General features: G+C 30.2%; 1 protein-coding gene across 1 annotated transcript; it reads left to right on the top strand.

Moving 5' to 3' along the window:
* The first annotated feature begins 5,684 nt into the window (after positions 1 to 5,684).
* Positions 5,685 to 21,098, top strand: LOC145964165 (cadherin-23-like). Its single transcript, XM_083086621.1, has 25 exons — positions 5,685 to 5,904; positions 9,977 to 10,254; positions 10,456 to 10,607; positions 11,492 to 11,872; positions 12,369 to 12,498; positions 12,868 to 13,235; positions 13,412 to 13,550; positions 13,759 to 14,014; positions 14,226 to 14,500; positions 14,589 to 14,914; positions 15,055 to 15,366; positions 15,466 to 15,739; positions 15,851 to 16,151; positions 16,361 to 16,556; positions 16,766 to 16,923; positions 17,058 to 17,239; positions 17,401 to 17,624; positions 17,719 to 17,907; positions 18,075 to 18,368; positions 18,469 to 18,708; positions 18,947 to 19,132; positions 19,334 to 19,470; positions 19,620 to 20,011; positions 20,244 to 20,508; positions 20,764 to 21,098. Exons 2-25 carry the CDS (start codon positions 10,056 to 10,058, stop codon positions 20,873 to 20,875), a joined length of 5,688 nt encoding a protein of 1,895 aa, XP_082942747.1. The 5' UTR covers positions 5,685 to 5,904; positions 9,977 to 10,055; the 3' UTR covers positions 20,876 to 21,098.
* The last annotated feature ends 609 nt before the right edge of the window (positions 21,099 to 21,707 follow it).

Raw genomic sequence — 21,707 nt, forward strand, 5'->3', positions numbered from 1 at the left:
ACTCGATCGATTGCTCGGAATGGTCGTCAATGGGTCCCTTCTCTTTGCTCGTCTACAGCCACACGCACTGCGTGTGTTAACCCTGTCGAGGAGTCGAGTGGATTCCCCTAGGCACGATTTTCGCTCGGTAAAAGGGGTTGCCTCCCCATTTTCTAAATTGCTGAATGTTAGCATTTAAAAAATGTGGGTATCCTCTTCTTTTGCCGTCTACCAGCCTGGTGTAGCCATATCCTGCATTGCGGGAAACTTCGTGTTCCGGGCGAAGCACCTGAAATCGTGCTTAGCGGGTCCAGGTTCGATACGAGATAGGATAATTATGCGCGAAAAAGAGTTGGTGAACTTCATTTTCCTCTATTTCCGTCAATCGTTTCGTCTTCTTTCCGGTTTGGGCTTAGTCCTTGCTCGTTGTATCGTTGCAATCCCGACCGGTTGGCTCGAAGTTGATTCTGATAAGTGAAATGGGATTTTCGCTCGTACCGAAACTGGGAGTGCCGTCTAATGTATAGGTATACATATTAAGTATGTACATCGCGCGATCAAATATAAAATTTTTAATACAAGTTCTTATACAAATTATCGTTTTAACAAAAGATTTTTATCGCTGTCCCTCTCGTCAGATAATATTCCTAAATATTGCTAATTAAATATACAGAATTATCGAATAAGAGTGTGAAGATTCGATGTGATAAGTCAACGATTAAATATTAGCTTCACAAAATTTAACGATCACCTTCGATATTATAGAATCGCGAGTTAATTATTATGAATTTAATAATTTGTTTTTTCAGTTATATTTATACTTACGAATTTCGTATCGGAAAATATTCATAAATAAATTAATAAATTACGATTGCGAAATCACCGTGTTTTTCCCGCGTTCTTTTCGCATTCTCAGACGAGATTGTCGTTTTAATAAAAGAGTTATCGTTGTTCCTTCCGTTTAATCAACGTTAATAAAAGTTGCGTGGCTCGTACCGCCGAGGAGTCGAAACGATTTTCATCATGGAGAATTATTTCTCACCGGTTCTTGTGAGATCCATTCGCGACGTCTAGTTCGGTGCCCTGTTAAAAATTGGGAATTTTTATTGTAAGATTGGAACTAATCCCAGGTTTTCCTGGCAATTTCCGAAAGCAATGATTTCGGTAGTAATTCAACGACGATACGCTTCTTCAACGTCGAATTAATTTAAATAATATATATTTAGATGAGAGAAATGTATCTTTTCTTTTCTTTGTTAAAAAATGTTCTTCATTATTAGGATTGGTAGGGTCATTATTGTCTATATAATGCCAGAAAGATTTAATAGTAGATTAAATATGGATATAGCGTTGTGTATAAATTTTAATTTTTTAAATAATTTCATAATTTAATTAATTTTTATTAATTTTTATGATAAAAATGATTACAAACGAATATATTTTATTAATTATTAATTAATTTGAAAAAATTATTTAAAATACATGCACAAATTATCGAATCCAAAATATTTTTATAATTTTTGTTAATATAATATATTATATATACGCGAAATTATACATGAATGTTACATAAAATGTGCGAATACTTAAAAATTTAGAGACGAATCGAATGGGTACCCTTATATCAGTAAGATATTGATAAAAAGAAAAATAATTATTAATTTAAACGTTACAAGATTAAGAATCTAGATAATTAATCTAGAATTAATTATATATTTAAAATTATTTCATTTATTTTATTTTGAACACTATTCAAATTGAAATTTTTTAAATCTTGCTGTTATCGGGTTCGATTCGTCTCGCGCGCGCAGACGGTACCCCAAATTATGTGTTCGCACATTTAACACAAACTCCAATAATGCATGTATTTTATAAATATAATCGTTCGTAATCACGTTTCAATAACAAAGGTTATATCCATTTAATTTTCAATAAAGAAATATATTTCTTAGTAATGGAAGAACATGTTTTCTGACGTGAATATCAATTTCGTGAATTGAAAATAATGACGAGGGATAATTGTCTTTGATTTAATACTGAAATCATTGCTATCGGGAATAATCCGGAAGATCCAGGATTTGTTCCCTCTTACAGTGGAATTCCCGACGTTCAATGGATCACTTAACTTTTCTTCGCAGATTGATCTTGCGAAATCTGATGTAGAAACAAGATGTTAATCGTTCTCCATTTTTAAGGTCGCTCCTCTTTTTATTGGACACCGGTATGTCACTCGCGTATCTGCAATTGAATATTTTGAATATTATCGATTTATTTATCGTCGCGTTTTATCGCGAATTTTAAATCGCGATATATCTTATAAAAATTCGCAGTAATTCGGTCGCTGAATTGCATATTCACAAACATCATCACAGACCTCGAATGATTGTTGAAATATTTTCAATTTTCTCTATTTACGTGATAATAATTATATCGCTCACGTGTCTATTGAGTGCTTCGATTATTATATTATAAAAATTATACGTATCGCGATCAAATATTCCGCGTATTATCGACTTATTTATTCGTCGCGTTTTCTTGTGAATTTTAAATCGCGATTTATTTTATAATTTAATCGTTGACTTATACATTGAAGCTTTGTTTATCTTTCCACGTCTTTGAATATTGTTTTTAATAGTTCGTGCAAAATGCTGGTTGTGCAAATATTCTTCTTTAATTTAAAAGACGATCGATAACTATATTAATGAAAATCATTCGTTCCGTTATTTTCTAACAAACGTGGCCACAACGCGATTTTTAATTATATTTTAAAGCTTATAGAGCTCATTTCTTCTTATTCAGCTAATCATGCGCGAAATAGGATATGTATTTTATTCTCAATCGTGAAATTCGTATAAAGTCGCGTATATATTAATCGCAAATAAATCGGACAGTGAATTTTATGTCATAAACAATACGGATCACAAATGTTTGCTAAAATATCTTCGTCTGTCAACATTTGTGTGATAATAATTATATCGCACGCGTGTCTATTGATTCGATTATTATATTATAAAAATTATGCGTATCTCGCAATTGAATATTCGATTATTATCGATTTATTTATTCGTCGCGTTTTCTCGCGAATTTTAAATCGCAATTTATTTTGTAATTTAATCTTTGATTTACATCAAAGCTTGTTCTACCTTTACACGTTTTAAATATTTCTTTTCATGGTCTGCACGAAATGTGTCAATAATGCAAATACTTTGTTCTACAATCGAAGAAATGATCAATAATTTTATTAATGACTCTTTTGATCATGATTATTTACGTTTATACGTTATTTATATAAAACTAATTAAATTCTATTATTTTATGTCGATTATTAATAATAAATATCGCGTAATTAATCATCACTAATCAGTCTTGTCTGGTCTATGTAAAAATTTTTAGTAAATTTTATATTATACGTATACTTTGGACACTTTCGTGTAATAAATTTTATTTTGTATTAAGTTTAAAATTATAGTTTATATTAAACTTGTATTATATTTTGTAATACATATTTCTAATGCATTGTATTTTATATATTCTGCATTAAATTTTGTAATATATATATTTGTAATGTAATTATTTTTATATTACATAATTTAATATTTTGTAATGTGTTTTTTATGTAATTGCAAATTAATTATAATTTACGTTGTATATATTATAATTATGTAATATATATTTTTTATATGTATTATATTCTCTGTTTAAAAACTCTATTAAAAAAAATTAAAAAAAATTAAAAAATTTTTCCTCAATTTTTCCTCCCCTGTATCTCCGCCTTAACGAAGGCATTTGCCAGGTGAGGAGGTTTCAGTACTCTCATGAACCTGAGAGCTATGCTGGTGGTAACATACGCCGATATTCATATAGTCTATTCTTATATTTAAAATCATTTGGACAACGTATGGGCACACATACATACACATATAAGTAAGTGATTTTTAAAAATTATTTTTATAAAATTTATTATTTATCATATTTATATATTATTTTCAAAATCATGTCCACGTTTTCAATGTCCATAGAGAGAGTATCGCTTTCAGGGATCACCTAAAAACAGGCCATGACATCTCTCAGTCTTCTCTCTGGTGCTATACAACACTTGTGTTATCGACATTTCGTGCACGTAGCATGGAATACAACCTGGAATTGTGTATTACCCACTGAAAATATTCGTAGATACTGGCTTCATAGTTCATGTTTACGTTTTTATATTTATAGAGGATGCATCGCTTTTAGGGGTCACCTAAAAGCGGACCATGACATCTCTCGTTCTTTTCTCTGTTAGACAAATTAATTCAAAAAATCAATTTTTTTTCTTTATATTTTCATATATAATATAATGACATATACATATAATATAACGACAAATACATTATACAAAAACAAAATACTGTTTACAAATATATATTATTGATTAAAATTATTATATAAAGAAATTCTGAAATCAAATGAAAATAATAAAAATCAATTGTTTTTGTCTAAGTTCTTGTTTCTTTTTATCCCTTTTACATATATAATTATATAATTATTTCTTTCAGAATATATTATTAATCTTAAGATGGGCATTTTTTAAGGATCAATTTTTTTCTCGGATGATATTATTAAGATACAAAAATTATCGTAAAACTGTTGTAAACTAGTCTTTTCTATATTTCACGATATATCAAGTTTTGAGGGCAATCTTTTTTATACTTTCTAACAATATCTTTGCTCCTATAATATTTGTAAATATCTTTACATATTACAGTTTTTAATTATTTTACTTTTTGCAAAACTCGTTATGCAATCATACATTCTAAAATTAATTAATTGCATCAATAAATATGTTGTCACGATTAGAATATTTCAAAATTATTAATCATTACGCTAATAAACGCACATTATCGTTTCTCTCATTACAACGATCGATGATCCGTACGCAGAGAAAGAGATGGTGTGCCCCACTATCCCCCTGTAAAGTGTATCTTCCCCTGCAGAAGCGGTGAGATGGCACAGGTGACCGGAGGTTGTGACGGGGGGGAAAGCCCCCTCGTGCACGCCTCAGGGAGCACGATGGGCTGAATTTAACTTGGAACAACCGTACGTTTTGTGGTGTTCTCTGTGCACGGTCAGTGCTCACGCCACAGAACGAATACCAGGCAACGATGTGCGCTCTTTCGACGGGAACCACGCTGACTTCGTTCGAACCTTCAGTTTACTGTCGTAAGCTCACTCGGACAGGTGAGCGCCGCGTTCGCGGCCGATCGGGCAATGACACGATTCCATAAAAATTCGACAGACTCGATACTTTAACCTCGTCATAATAACAGAAATTCAATTTTATTTTATAAATTTATTATAATCTCAGCGTTAGATTCGAGAATAATAATAAATATCATGTGAAAAAAGTGCTACTACAATGGAAAAGGGATCAGTTCAAACAGATTTCACTCATTAAAATAAATTGTGCAAATTTTTTTCGTTTCTGATTTAACAATGGAATTTTAAAGATGCTGGACTTTTAAACTTGAAATATTTTAAATGGAGTGATTATATTATAAAAGTGGATTTTGATTTTCGTAATTATAATGTAATATAATATATGAATAATTTAAATAATTAAATCATAATGGAATCAACAATTTCCACATTACAACATTATGCAATAAAATACAATGTAATATATGAAAGGACTGCGCCATTTAATATTTTACTAATAATTTAAAAAGTTGTGACAATAATGAATTAATTAACTCAGTTTAATTTATGAAAAATACACAGTTTACTTATACAGATATATAAATATATTTTCCATGCTTAGTAATTACGCTAACATTAGCGCTGATAAATGTTGAAGTTGCGGTAAAACGATTGTGTGAATAAAGACATTCATTTTCACACACTGAATGAATCTCTGTTTCCATCATTATAATAAACGTAAAAATTTGGGTAAGTACAAAGCACTTTTGAAAATAAATATTAAAAATTTCGCATTTGTACTTATAAAGATTGATCCAAGTCTTTATTTTGTTGTAATTAAATTTTTGTATATTCTTATACGTATATTAAATGTCCAAATTAATAATTTTTAGATTATTAATATTTCTTATAATAATAAAATTTTATGAATATGCGTAACTCTTGTGTAAACAAAAATATAAAACGAAATACATAATTAATTTACATAATTGACTTAAGAAATTTTATAATAGCTTCAATGAGAAAAAATGATATATATATGACAATAAACAAAAATAAATTAAAATATTCGATAAGATATTTTTGTAAATATGTATATTATATATACAAAATAAATACTCACGCATGGCAATAAATAAATGTCTTTCTAGATTTGTCGATCAGCAGAATTACAAGATTTTTTATGGAATTCTATCTACCTATATTTTTATATTTTAATTAATGATTTTTCTTATCGCTATATTTTATTAGCTGCAGGAACGTGCACATTTTTTTAAAAAGTTAGAAATGTTTTAAAAGTTCCGCAGAACTTTTAAAACATTGACAGACAGCACGTCTATCACAGTCAACTGATACGAATTATGCCAGTGTAGAATTTCACAAATCTGACATGCAATTAATGCTGATCTGACACTTCCACTGAAGGTTTAATTCGCGGAATCAACGATATTGTTGGCAAGTCCTCAATAACTGACCTTGCAATTTATAAAGCACATGTTTCAATATACTTATTATTATATAATCAATTTTCAACAAACTTCAGTAAGAAGTGAATATCTGTATGTGTGATTTAAGAACTAAATATTACACTTCAATTACTGTATAAAATCAATGCTGAAATGAAAATAATTCTTATTTCTAGCATAAAATTTTATTTTCTAAAACTTTCAAGTAAAAATAAATAAATGTAGAAATTTAATAATATATTGCATACTTAAAAAAATATGTACAAAAAATATATACAAAAAATAAATTAAAACGAGTAGAATATTGTTATATCTGTGTACAGCGCACCAGTCAAAAGTGTTGTAGCACTCTCAAAAAATATAGAAAACGTAAAAATGAATGTTTTTTTATCTATGTTTTCCTTTGTTTTTTTCATATTCATAAAATTATTAAAGCATGAAATAGCAATAAAATATAATTTGATAATATTTACATATGCGTTTGTTCATTAAAATAATAATTTCCCTATTTTTATAAATGATGTAATACTTTTCATCGGTACTATATTTATTATATATGTATCTCTAAATATAATTTATATATCTTTCCTGCGTAATTCACCTTTATTTGCTGTGGCTTCCGTTTATTACGGAATTAAAATTGAACGTTGAAGCAGCTAATCATTAGCGATCGGCGATTGTTAGCACTGACACAAATTTCCTTATGACGACATATTAATCATTAAATGGGAATGTTTATGATGCAAGAATGCAATCGCGTTTTAACTCAGCTATATGCATCCTCTTATAGTGTTATGAAATATCATATCTTTTCTTCTTTGATAATCATACAACGCCATTGTATTACATCGCGATAATTCTTGCGATGAAATAAGACACTGCTAATTTCACTCCCACGAGTAATGTCTTGTTGTGCTACAGTGTGAAAAGAATATTCGTTTTACTTACATGTGCTACACTCTCGCAGTAACATCTGTCTACTGTTGTAACGCCAGATGTAACCGCAGAGTAATAAAGAGTCTCGGAATTGGCGAATTTTTAGCAACGAATAGCTACAAACTCACGCATTAACAGTTTCAAAATCGTGTTTCGTAGATTAATTTTTACTTGATTCAGGTAATATTAAATAATATATATTTCTAGATTATTACTTTCTTAATTAAAATTATAGTTAAATTTAAATGTGTGTAAATTTGAAAAAAGTAAAATATTTCTATGGGATTTTTATTGGAAAAATTCTTCGATATTCTTTCCAAATATTACTTCAATTTTAAAGTGTTGATTGTGAAGAAGAAACGTATATCAATATCAGTCAGCATACTCATACCTATCGAAAGGATCCTTTACACATGGTGTGGGGGAGCTCGTCACGCAAGCAAATTCTGTATGGGGTTGGCTGGGTAACAGACAGTATTATATGGGCGTATGTCAATATTCTGGACGGCGTTATCATTCGGAAGCATGCATGGCAGGTGTAGGAAATGACGTCATGTACCTTGTATAACCCCCACTGGAAATGTGACTTTACTGACCCTTTATTCAAACCAGCGTGACATAGAGAAGACTTCCTTTATGTATACACATGTTTCTCTTTTTGCGCAGTGAAGACTTACTATGTGTTCTACCTTTGTACGAATAGCTTGTGTTGAAAGTAAAAATGTAGTTGACACGGTAGTTAAATAATAAAATTATCCTATTTAAAGCGTATATTATTGATCCATCTTTTCAATATGAAGGACTTCGCGATACGAAGGTGAATGCAGTTGTTATAAGTAGATAGTTTTCAAAGAAAATTTCAGTCACGCGATCTTCATATATGCATTCAAATATTTTACACTTTTAAATATATAAAAAATTGGGCGAATCAGTGTATATAGTCAATTGCGATTGATAGTATTAAGCAACAAAATATCTTTGTGTAACTATCGTAATAACGTGATGCATTAACGTGATTATTAAAAAAAGAAACATATAAATTGTTTGAAATCAAGTGATTATTGCAGATAAAAATCATGTTACTCAATACAATTTTTATCAATATTCATCAGAATAAGAAGGAATTTTTTTCCTGTGTAGAAACAACGGTCTTTATTCGTTGAAAATCAGATAACGCACGTACATCATGCACATTTGAATACACGAGTATCCGCACGAGTATCGAGAAGCTTCGCACTAGCCTGTTATTTAGCAGTCTTAAAAGTCAAGAGCGTGGCCGATACACTCTGTTGGCAAGAAGAGCACCGTTCGGCGTGCTCACTCAGTGTTCTTTAAGTGTCAAACTATCTTAAAGGAGATTCCTTACACATGAACACGGGTCAGTGCAAACATTTCTTCCGCGTTAAATGATATATGCCTTTATTATCAAATATGTTTACAAATCTTTTAAACAATTTAGAATTAAGTTTTTTTTACTAAGAAAATAAAATACACATTTGTTGTATAATTTTCAAATTTTCGATATTTCAAATTATAAAATTATCCAAATTTTTAAAAAATGCAATAAATAAATTTAATATTTGCATTAAAATTTAATTAAAATTAAATCCATTAGCGAAATTAATTATTAAATATAATTTTTTCATTCATATATATTTTGCCGATGCTTGGTTCGTTAAATATATGTTTTATTGATTATTCTGTAAACTCGATTAAACTTTGCAACAGTTTTTACCGAAAATTAGTTTGTTTTTAATTGTAACATTTTTCTTCCCGAGAATGCAATATTATATCATCGCCTCGTTAATTATATAAGATCCTAAAAAGACCGAGCCATTAAGTATACCTTACATAATAGATAGGGGAGATCTCTAGTTGAGAGAATTCATTTTTTTAATTATATTACGGTCATACATCGCAGTTTAAGAGCTGTGGGAAAACGTCGTTTCTTCCGGTAAGCTTTCACTCCGGTTTAATCTCCGTGATCGTTTGCGACGAGATACTCTTGACATTGCATCAAGACGACGTTTTACCGAGGAGAAAGCAACCAGTCAGCGTGAATATCGGTTTATCAAACTAAATGCAGCAAATAAAGAGGCTATGTATGTGCAAATAAAGTATGTCGAAGTCTCTGCGAAACGCATATTAAAGATGTGCAATAAATATGCAAGAGAAATATGCAGTATAATATATAATATATATACAATATAATTCTTGCAAATTGTATTTCAATTGTACATTAATAATACATATCACACTTTTATTCTACTTGCCTATTTTTTAAAAACAGTTTAATATAATTCTTATTTGACTATTCAAAATATATCTTTTATTTTTAAGTATAATTTTTATTGTTTTACTTATTTTATTGTTTATTCTTGATATTATTTTTTAATAAATTTTATATTTATTGATTTCAGAGCATTAAGAATTGATCTAATCATAGAGTATTCTCTGTGCGAGGAAGATCATGTCGATTACCAAGATCGCTCGATCAAGATGACGTCGAATAAGCAAACGGCATCTTCCTGGCTATTACGATCGTGTAAAAGAAGCCGGTTTAAAATAGAATTGCTATATTTTATATTTGCATATTTGTTACCGCATTGCTCGGCCAGAAATAATCCTCCTAGATTCCTCATAGATGGACAAACAGAAATCGTTCTCAGATTGAAGGAAGGGCCTGAAACGCCAATTGGTAAAGATATTTTTCTGAAACTTTAAGTTACAAAATTTCTTATTAACTTTCATTAATTTGAAAAGATTATAACCATTAAAATATTTTTGTTATCTTTTGTAATTATTTAACAATAATACATTTACCTCTTTAAGAATGTCACATTTTTTACTTATATTAGATATAAGTAGTATAATTTTAAATAAAACAAATTTTTTGCAGGCAGCTTAATTTACAGACTCAAAGGCATCGATACAGACGGTGATATTCTGACTTTCGGCGTTCGAGATCAGCCTGGTAGTGATGTGATTCGAGTCGAAAATTTTGGCCTAACTGAAGCTAATATTTATTTAAATAAATTATTGGATAGAGAGGTAATTTTCAAAAAATCTGTATTAATATATTAATTAATCTGTATTAATATATTAATTTAATATATTATTATTATTATTAATCTATATTATTAATTTAATATATTTCTAACATTTATAAAGAATCTAGAATTATATGTATTTGCTAAGATTGTGAGTTAAACATATGTCATGCATTTTGACAAAATATTTTTATTAAAAAAGAAGTTATTTATTTATTTAGTTATCACTTTACATTATCACATTAAAAATTGCAAAACCAAAATTAAATCCTTAGAACAAATTGCCCATTTCGAAAACAGAATCTATATGCTTTTTCAAATGAGATGTCAATCAATTAATCAATTATTCACGATTAAGGAAATATAAATAATGTAGGAAGAGAGATACCTTGATAATTCTTACGTTGTCCATATTATTTTTGTTTGTTTTTTATTATTTTATTATTTTTGTTTCGCACGGATGGTTAATTCATTTTAACTTTTTTGTCACATGTGAAAATCGGTAATACTGCTAGTCCGACAATATCATAATCATTAAAGAGAAATTTAAGTATCAACGACAGAGACAAACATAATTTACGATCAATCATCTTCACAAGGATTCACTTTACAAAGCTGTCATTTGTGGCCATCATCGACGCACGCGTGAAATAACGCGAATCTGAAATTAACTTTCTATTGTTCATGATAGTACCTAGTTATAGTAATCGAGCTATAATTTCATCATTATGCGTATAATTTTTAAAATCTACATCGATCGTGCTTGATTTAAATTTTATACATATACTTTAATTTTCATTTTCCTGAATATTGCAAAGCTCTTACGATAAATATTTCCGATAATATGCTTTAATTTTACATTTCAAGCAAATTTGTGTTCTATAGGCAAGAGACGAGTATGCCCTCGTGTTAACGCTGACGGATGGAAGATTGGGAGAAGGAAATTTTATCACGCAAAGTCTCCTACTTCTGGTTGAGGACATAAACGATAATGTACCAGTTTTTCGTCCACATCCAACCTCATTAACACTTCGGGAGGATGCACGTCCAAGTGTTTTAACAACAGTGGAAGCTACTGATGCCGATTTAGGTGCTCATGGTCAAGTAGTATATTATCTTCAAGAATTGGATGGCGATAACAACGTTTTCAGCATATCGACTATTAATGGCAAAGGTGTTATACGCTTGGTGGGTTCTTTGGATTATGAACGAAAGTATCTATATCAACTGCGAATCTTGGCTATTGACCGCGCCATAAATGAAAAGGTAACTTTTTTTAAATATATATTATTTTTATCATAAATATTCTATTTATTTTTACACTTAAATATTGTACAAATTACTTATTTTTATGTTTAAATATTGACAATACAAGAATTTGATTTTAAATTTAAGTTATTTTTGTGAAAATAAATCCGACAATATGCATGTACATTGATTATTCAGTTGATTATACGTTTGTTAAACACTTTAAAAGTTATAGGGGTATTATGTAAAAAATACGACATGTCATTTTTCATACATACACGTGGATATTCTGTAGATAAAACCCGTATATGACCTATAATTACCGGATAGTTCAATGACTTTTTCCGGCAAAGTCAAGCGCAGTGAAGGATAAACAATGCCAGACATGATTATATCTTATCTACATAGGCATCGTTACAGTTATTTATTATAGCCATTTACTTGAAGCAACTTCCTGTAAAAGATACATTTTACTTATATTTAATTATTTCAAGTAAATATTTAATTATTTCAGGTAAATACAGGAACGACCGCGATTTTGATCAAGGTACAGGATGTGGAAGATCAGCCACCGGAATTCATAGCCATGACGCCTGTCGCAAGAATCAGTGAAAACGTTAAGATTGGTACATCTGTTTTACAAGGTCAGCATTATATTCCGTAATTAAGACGAGAGATACGAAAATTATTATACAATATTATAAAATAAAGATTTTGAAACTATTTCCAATTAAGATTTAATTCTAATAAATTTTTGATAAAAAAGTTTTAATTGAATGCGGAAACAGACTAAAAATATATGAATGAGGATTCATTCATATATTCCTTGAAGAGATATTGCTCAATTAAAATGAGACTAATAATAATGTTTAATTATCAATTTTCAGCTAATTAGTTTGAAATCTTATTCAAATATATAAGCATTAAAGTAAAATATATAATATATTTCATACAATTGCAAGATATCTCTGTATCTAAAATTTTGTGATTCCAATCATAAATAAACGTTACAGTTCGTGCAGTGGACGGTGATAAAGGGATAAATAACAAAGTGACGTATAGTATCACGAAGGGACCGAGATATTTGTTTGATATTGATGCAGCTACCGGTCTCGTGTTCACTAGAGCACAATTGGACAGAGAAGCCGAAGAAAATAGCGATGGCACTTTTATCTTAGAAATCACGGTAAAAGAAGTGTCAAAAATTAATCCGCCGCCTTCGGTTAGTACCGAGGTGACCATTATTCTTACTGATGTAAATGATGAAACGCCAACATTTCGAAGTATGGTATATCATGCTGAAATAAACGAGAACGCGCCACAAAATACGCCCGTCAATTTTATTGGCGATGCTGTACCAGAAGTTTTCGATCATGACTTGGTAAGTTAAGAATTATGAGGTTTGTGTTGTGACGTATTTTTAATTTTCTTCATAAATAGATAAATATTTACATAAAAATATTTAGCGTTTTAAAAGTATCATGTACTATTTTACAAAATAATTTTTTTATTAAACTTTGAAAATGCTTTTTATTAATACAATGAATTTTTTTGAAGGGTTCTAATGGCACATTTCGAATATTCATCGAAGGCGACGGTGGAATATTTGATGTAACACCTTTTCGTGGGATTAATGAAGCACCGTTTTTGATACGCGTTAAGAATTCGAGTAAACTCGATTTTGAAAAGATATCAGGTAAAGGCGCAATTTTATATTTTTTCTTTTCTTGATTAACTAAACCCATTATTACATCGAAATAAATATTGCATACAAAATTATTAAAATTTCAATGTGCTATGTATCCATTATTTTACAAGCTAATGTGCATTTTTGACCCAAATTATTTTATATATTTGTAAATCTTATATAAAGTATATATATAAAATTTATGGACTTTTTATAGTGGTAAACTTCACACTCGTCGCAAAAGAAATCTCGCCGATTTTGCCAAAATACAGTGCGGTACCAGTTACTGTTTTTATCAAGGATCAAAATGACAATTATCCCGAATTCACGGAAAATGTCTATGAGGTCTCGATACCGGAAAACTGTGCCAAAGGAACTACCGTGGCTTGGGTACAGGCTTTGGATGAAGACAGCGGTAACTTTGGAACGAATGGAATACGATATACGACTTTAGGCGGTAGCATTGCACATGCGTAAGAGTTAATATATTAATATAAGAAATAATATAAATTAAAATATATGTTATATAATTTTTTGACATATACATATCTACTATAAATTAAAAAAATGTAAGAAAATTCTTTTGTTGTTCAGTATAACTATATGAAGATTAATATCTGATAATGAGATATTAACAAAAGTGATACAATTGCGATAGTTAAGTTATCTATTTTCATATCATAGATTGGCAATGGATCCTCTCACCGGCGTGATAACGGTCAAATATCCCGGACCTAGTTTCGATCGCGAATTAGTAGCTCGACATTATCTCACAGTCGAAGCACGAGATGATCTTGGAAAAGGGAATCGCAATGCTGCGCAATTGATAGTCAATGTTGACGATGTTAATGACAATGCGCCTATATTTCTGCAAAATAAATACGAAGCTGTATTGTTGGAAAACGAGGATCAGTTTGAATCGCCTCTGATTGTCGAAGCATCTGACAATGATCTAAATGGTTAGACAGCACTTATAATAAACAAGAAGCAAATAATATATGTATTTATATATTTAACATGTGTTTAACACTTTATATATTTGTACAGGTACACGAAACAGTGAGATATCTTACGCACTAGTATCGAGTGAATTCTCTCGAAATTTTACAATCGATCCAAAACTTGGCCTTGTGACACCCATCCGTCCTTTGGATTACGAAGCTTTGCCTACCAATCAAGGATATAAAGAAAAGATTATACGTCAATTAAAATTGACGGTCAGAGCCAGAGATGCAGGTACACCGAGTCTAATTTCCGATGTGCCTCTAATTATTTATTTGAAAGACGTTAATGATAATGCGCCAGTTTTCGAAAGAAGTTTATACAGAAGAAGTATAGCTGAAGATTTACCGGGTGGCACGAGTGTTATACAAGTATGTAATCACAATATTGTAAGACAAAATTAAAGATAAAAATTTTAGAATTATACAAGAAATTAAAAAAATAAAGAAGCTTATTAATAATTAAAATCATCAATTAAATAAATATTAAATAAAGAATTATATTCGCACAGGTAAAAGCTTCGGATAAAGACTTATCGTCGCCTAATAATAAATTAGTTTATCGAATTCAAAGTGGTGCCGAAGACAAATTTGTTATTGGTCCTGAAACAGGCATAATTAGAGTGGCATCGGGCTCGAATCTAGATCCAGATCTAACGTCACCGAAAACAACGACGTACAAATTGAATGTTATCGCCATTGACAGCGGTACGGAAATTCAACGAACAGCCGAGGTTCTTGTTAACATTACGATTTTAGATGTTAACAATAAACCGCCCGTCTTTATTGATCCTGGAACTGTCACTATCAGAGAAAACACTCAGGTATGTTATCAGAGATATTCATCGCACTGTAAAGGCATGATAAATGAATGAATTAATGATCGCAAAGGCATTGATAAATGAATGAATTAATGATGTTAGGTCGGTGCGTACGTTCATCGCATAATGGCGCAAGATCCGGATGTAGCTCCTATTCTACGTTATCGCGTGGATCCTAACTCATCAGAGGCACGTAACGAGGAAGGCACTTTAATCAAGATACAGGAATATGACTATTTAGCAGCGTTGGAATTAAATCCGTTCGATGGCCTGCTACGAATAGTAAAGTTGTTGGATAGAGAAAGGGTAGAAACTATTAGACTAGGACTTGTGGTTGAGGATTTGGCTGCAGTAAGAAGCTTGCAAACTGCATCCGGTTAGTTTCGTTAATTTTACACTTTCAAAGAAAGAGATGTTGTAAGAAAAGGAGCTTTCTTAGATTTAATATAAAAATAAAAATAATAATGTCATGAAAACGTTCGTGCAGCTATACTAAATATAATTATTGAGGATGAGAACGACAACAATCCTAAATTTCGGAGGCCTTTCTATAGACGCTCCGTTACTGAAAATAGTAAAAATGGTATTAATATCGCAAATATCGTTGCGGATGACGCTGATAAAAATCGCAGCATTACCTATTCCCTGCAAGGACCGAAAGAGATCATTGATCTCGTGCATTTAGATTCTGAAACCGGAGAGATGGTCGTTGCTAGCAAAATTGATAGAGAAATGTATTCATCGCTAAATTTAACAGTTAGAGCAACGGATTCTGGAATTCCACCTCGGTAAGAAAATTTTATGCAATTAAAAAAATTATGATATAGATTAAATAATGAAACACATGAAGTTGATAAGATTTCTAAATTATAATTTCCTTAATTTATAATATTTTTATATACAATTTCAAAAATAATCATTTGCAATATCTGAATAATCTCAATAGTATTTCAACGTTATGTATTTCTACGAATGTTAGATTGATTAAATTTTATAGGTCAAGTTTATCAGAAGTATATGTTCAAGTGCTAGATGAAAACGACAATAATCCATATTTCGTTTCGAACATCAGTAGTGTCAGTGTCATGGAAAATTCAAAAATTGGCACAGAAATTACTGTTATACAAGCCGCAGATTCCGATAGCGGAGATTATGAAAAAATTACTTATCTTTTAGACAGAATGTCATCCCAGGTAAAGTACAAATGACATAATACTCGCATTTTATATTTACTGTAATTATGTAATATATATTTGTCTCATTAATATTAATAATTTTATTATTTAATTATTATTTATTTTATTATTTAATTAAACACAATGTAATGCAATGTAATGCAATATATAATTATATCAGTTTATACGGATAACTTATTATTATAATCAAATATTATTTTAAATAGGGGACCTTTGCTATCCATCCAGAAACCGGTTCGTTGACAGTGGCTGATGTTCTTGACTGGGAGACTAAACATAGTTATGTTCTGGTTATTGAGGCTTGGGATAATTATCAATTTGGTTACACTGCGGGAGAATCTCGAAACGCGTTCAAACAAATCCAGTATGTTCACTAAACTTCACAACACAATTTTTTAATTTATAGATAGAGTTGATAATAAGTATAATTTTTTTAATTTAATTTTTTGTACCACAAATAATTCAAATAACATTATGATGTAAAATATACTATTTTAGAGTTACAGTCATCGATGTAAATGACAATGCTCCGAAGATGGATGTACCACAAGGTTGCGTCTCAATATCAGAGTTTCATGACGTACGTGATTTAGTTTATGTCATAAAAGCGAAGGATGCTGATGATCCGACAACGCCAAATGGACGCGTCATAATTAGAATCACTTCTGGCAATGAACAAGGTGCGTAATTAAATTTTGATTAATGTTTAATCTAATATTTATTAGCATTAGTATTATATAAATATAGAAAATTGACGAAATTTTTTGGGATAAGCTACATATTTTTTTAAATATCATATATCATCGATTCTGAATGATATTGATCAAATATTGTTCAACAGGTTTATTCATATTGGAACAAACTGACTATTGGACGGCAAAGATAAAAGCTGCGCGGCCATTGAGAGGAAAATTTGGAAATTATACATTAAATATCGAAGCACGTGATCTGGGAACACCGTCCAATAAGGATAATGAAATTTTGGAAATCTGCGTCACGGATTACAACGATAATCCTCCTTTATTCGTTAGTCCTCAACACAATACCACTATCCGAGTCCCAGAGGTTCGTGTTTTTGGTCAATTTACATAATTTTTAATTTTTATTCGTATGAAACAACTATATCTAATGATTCAATGCAACAAAATCACTTCAACAGAACATAACAGTAGGAAGTTCGATTATTCAAATTGAGGCAAAAGATGCTGATACAGGATTAAATGGTGATGTACATTATCGTTTAAAGCAAGATCTTGCTGGACATTGGAGAACCTTTCACATTGACGAAAAAAGTGGTATAATATTCTTAAAGTCACCACTCGACAGAGAAACTCAAAAATTGTATGAGGTATGAAAAAAGTATAAAGAAGTAAGATTTGAAATAAAAATTTTATTTTTTTTAATTTAATTAATTAATTTTATTCTTTTAATTCAATTAATTAACTTCTATTAAATTTTTAATAAGACGGAATAAAACCTAAAATTAATATTAAATATATATGTCTCTAATAATAGATACGAGTCGAAGCATACGATTTGGGTACTCCAACGCCTTTAAGCTCAGATCTCGATTTAATTATTTACGTGCGTAATATCAACGATTTTGAGCCACAATTTTTAGTCAACACGTTTCATATAAATTTTACGGAGGAACAACCTCCTGGATCGGAGATGGTGTTACTTCCAGAAACGATTGATAGAGATGAAGTTGATGATTTGGACGATCCACCTACGCAAGTTTGTTATTTCATAGTTTATGGGAATGAAGACGGACTGTTCGTTTTAGACATCTACAAGCACGAACTTGGTGTAAGTTTGTCATTAAATAATTTATTGTTCAAATAAAAATTTTATTTATATTTTTTACTTCTTAATAATTTAAAAATATTTAACATAATTCATCCTTTAGACTGCCAAGATGCTGGATAGAGAACAGCAAGAAGAACACTTATTACTTGTTAAAGCAACGGAAGATTGCGAAACCGTTCCAGATAACGAAATAACGTTCGACGAAGCTGATGATACCTTATTAAAAATCGTCATAAAGGTTGATGATATCAATGACAATGCACCGCAATTTATTAATAAAGTTTTCACGGGTGGTGTCACTACTGATGCTGATTTTGGCACACAATTTATGCACGTAAAGGTAATTTAATGTTATAAAAAGCAGTACCGATTTTTTTTCACATCAGTAAAAATTGCTATTTAATTTATAATTTGTATTTATTGCATATTTTAATATCAATTAATGGTAATTAATTTTAAAAGTTTAGGACAATAAGATTAAATTAATCAGTTTAATTTTAAACTAACCAATTTAATCTTACAAGATTTTAAATATCTATCTAATATATTTGACATGCAATGCGTAAACATAATTGCAGGCAATTGATTTGGACGCTGGTGACAATGCTGTACTCAGTTATTATCAAATAGGAAAAATTCACATGACACTAACTGAAGGTTTTGAAGATATGCAATTACATCCTTTTCTTGTAAATAAGGATACTGGAGCAATAAGCCTGAATTTCGATCCTCAACGTGGAATGAAGGGTTATTTTGATTTTATGGTATATATCTATTCTACTGATATATTTTTTTTATCTTAACAAAATCTAGTGCAAGAAATTATATTGCAATTTTATTTTTGCACGAGAAATAAAATTGTCATGTTTTATATTATTTGTCTCACTGTAAACGGAAATCTCTTATAATATAAATTGTCTCATATATAATAAAGTAAACAAAAATATTATTTGTATATAATATAGATACTCGTTAACGACACCTATGGCTTACAAGATACTGCGAGAGTTTTCATTTATTTATTACGGGAGGATCAACGAGTTCGTTTTGTTCTTCGTCAACATCCGCCAGAAGTTAGAAGTCGAATTGAGACATTTAGAGAGTAAGCACAATATATATTCCGCACGATTTATTTTATGTTATCAAGCAAAAAATTTAAAATTTTTATTAATAAATAAACGAAAAGGCATTAATTATATAAAATATTATTTAAATAATTTTTAAAGATGTCTAAATTTTTCACATTTACAGAATTCTAGGTAATGTCACTAGCGCTATTATTAATGTTGACGAATTTAAAGTGCATGAAAATCAAGACGGTTCTGTAGATAGAACTAAAACGGATTTATACTTGCACCTCGTGAATCGTCGAGACAATTCGATCCTCGAGGTATCCGAGGTACTCGAGTTGGTCGACAGAAATATTGAGAAACTTGACAATTTATTCAAGGAGTTCAATGTCCTCGACACGCAGCCGGCAAAGTCTCAACCGATCGTTCAGTACGAACAAGCAGGAACAACTTTCTGGCTTCTCACATTGACCCTGTTCCTAGGAGCTTTATTGATTCTGTGTGTCGCTCTATGTTTGTCTCAAAGAGCGTCTTTCCAAAGGCAATTGAAAGCAGCGAACGCATCACCGTTCGGTAATTTGAATTGCAAATAATTATTTCTATCAATCTATATGTCATTTGTCTCTGTGAAATTAATTTATTATTTTCTAAATTTCGATATAATTGACTGACTCTTTACAAAAAGAAGTTTAATTTGTGATATATGTATTTTGCAAAAAATTCTAGCAATTAAATGTAAAATATACTTTGTATAATTATTTATTGCAATATTATTAAAATATACTTATTTCGATATTTTTTCAAGGTGCGTCGGACTCGGAATTTATGCGAAGCCCTGGTCGTGTTCCGAATACGAATAAACACAGTGTAGAGGGCTCAAATCCCATATGGATGCACGCTTATGAAAACGAGTGGTTCAAGAATGACGAATCATTCAGCCATACATCCGAAAGAGATTCTCTCGACGAGAACGCGCTTAATAACGAAGAGATGATGAATGAAGCTAATACAAACCAAAGAGCCGAAGACAAACCATATTATATAGAGCCAAGAGTTTCAACTATTTCTAGGTATAAAACCATTTTTTCCTTATGTTACTGCTTATTCGTAATCGTTAATTAAAATTAGTATAATTTTCATGAATTGAAAAAAATTAATATGTACATTTTCATGATGCTTGTGACATTATTAATGTATTAAGTCTAAATGCAAATTTTATTCTATTTTATTTATACAATGTAATATTATTATATTCGATACATATAATAATACAGTATATGCATGTATATATCTATATACAATTTAATTTTATTTTGCTATTACAGTGCTGAAAGTATCGACATCCAAAATGATTTTAGCAGAAATTCATCGATTTACGCAGGACACAATGTAATTGTGAATCCTTTGGGGAAAAAAATCGAAACAACCGAATTGTAGGACATCGATTAATTTGATTAAGATAGAATATAAATTTATATATAATATAAAATTATTTTGTAAATAATTCATAAACACTCATAAATAACTTACCATTAACTATCGCAATTTTAGATATAACGTATTTGTAAGTTATTTATTGTACTTATGTGTAAGCGAACTTAATATATAAGAAATTATAAATTTTAATACATATTGTGAATAATGTGCAAGAGATGTTTTATTATTAATGAATGCTGAGTTTTGATAAACGATTTAATCTATAATGTGTTAATGTTGAACTCCAGCGAGATCAAATATCTGCACAACGATCTATTGTACAATAAATTTTTGTACATCTTTGTATTTTTTATAAATAAATAAATAATTTTTTTCAATAAAGTCCGTATTTTTTCTTCTAGTTAAAAATTTTTTTGCTTAGGAAAAAAGAGATTAGATTAGATTAGAGATTAGATTATACAGAGGACAAAGTTAGTCGAACCCGTATTACATTTGTGGCGTCTAAGTTCACATACGACAAAAAATGAGCGACTTCCAACAATGATCGAGGTTGTGTTATACATAGCAGGTCACGGGTTGAAAAGTTAGGTAGTCGAGGAAACGGTTACCTATTCCCTTATCGTCTTCCTGAACGTCGGGATTGCGTGCAACCTCATGCTAATCTAAGGTGGCTATATAAACTGACCGGTCAGTGGTCGACTTTACCAGAGTTACAAACCCAGGGGGCATTATAGCGTCTTTTATCCTTTGCATATATATCCGCAATTATGGCGTATATTCGGTAATAACGAATTATTCTTCCTCAACGATAATATTTTTAAAATGCAAACAT

The sequence above is a fragment of the Camponotus vicinus genome, unplaced genomic scaffold (genome assembly GCF_025532165.1).
Source record: "Camponotus vicinus isolate PSW18456_S1 unplaced genomic scaffold, iyCamVici1.0 SCAF_13, whole genome shotgun sequence".
NCBI classification, from domain to species: domain Eukaryota; kingdom Metazoa; phylum Arthropoda; class Insecta; order Hymenoptera; family Formicidae; genus Camponotus; species Camponotus vicinus.

Bases quoted from the DNA above. Each gene is read 5' to 3' on its own strand.
- LOC145964165 (XM_083086621.1), top strand. From the start codon at position 10,056: ATGACGTCGAATAAGCAAACGGCATCTTCCTGGCTATTACGATCGTGT. The intron at 12,499-12,867 runs GTCAGCATTATA...TAAACGTTACAG, and splicing joins TGGTACATCTGTTTTACAAG to TTCGTGCAGTGGACGGTGAT. The intron at 20,509-20,763 runs GTATAAAACCAT...TTGCTATTACAG, and splicing joins AGAGTTTCAACTATTTCTAG to TGCTGAAAGTATCGACATCC.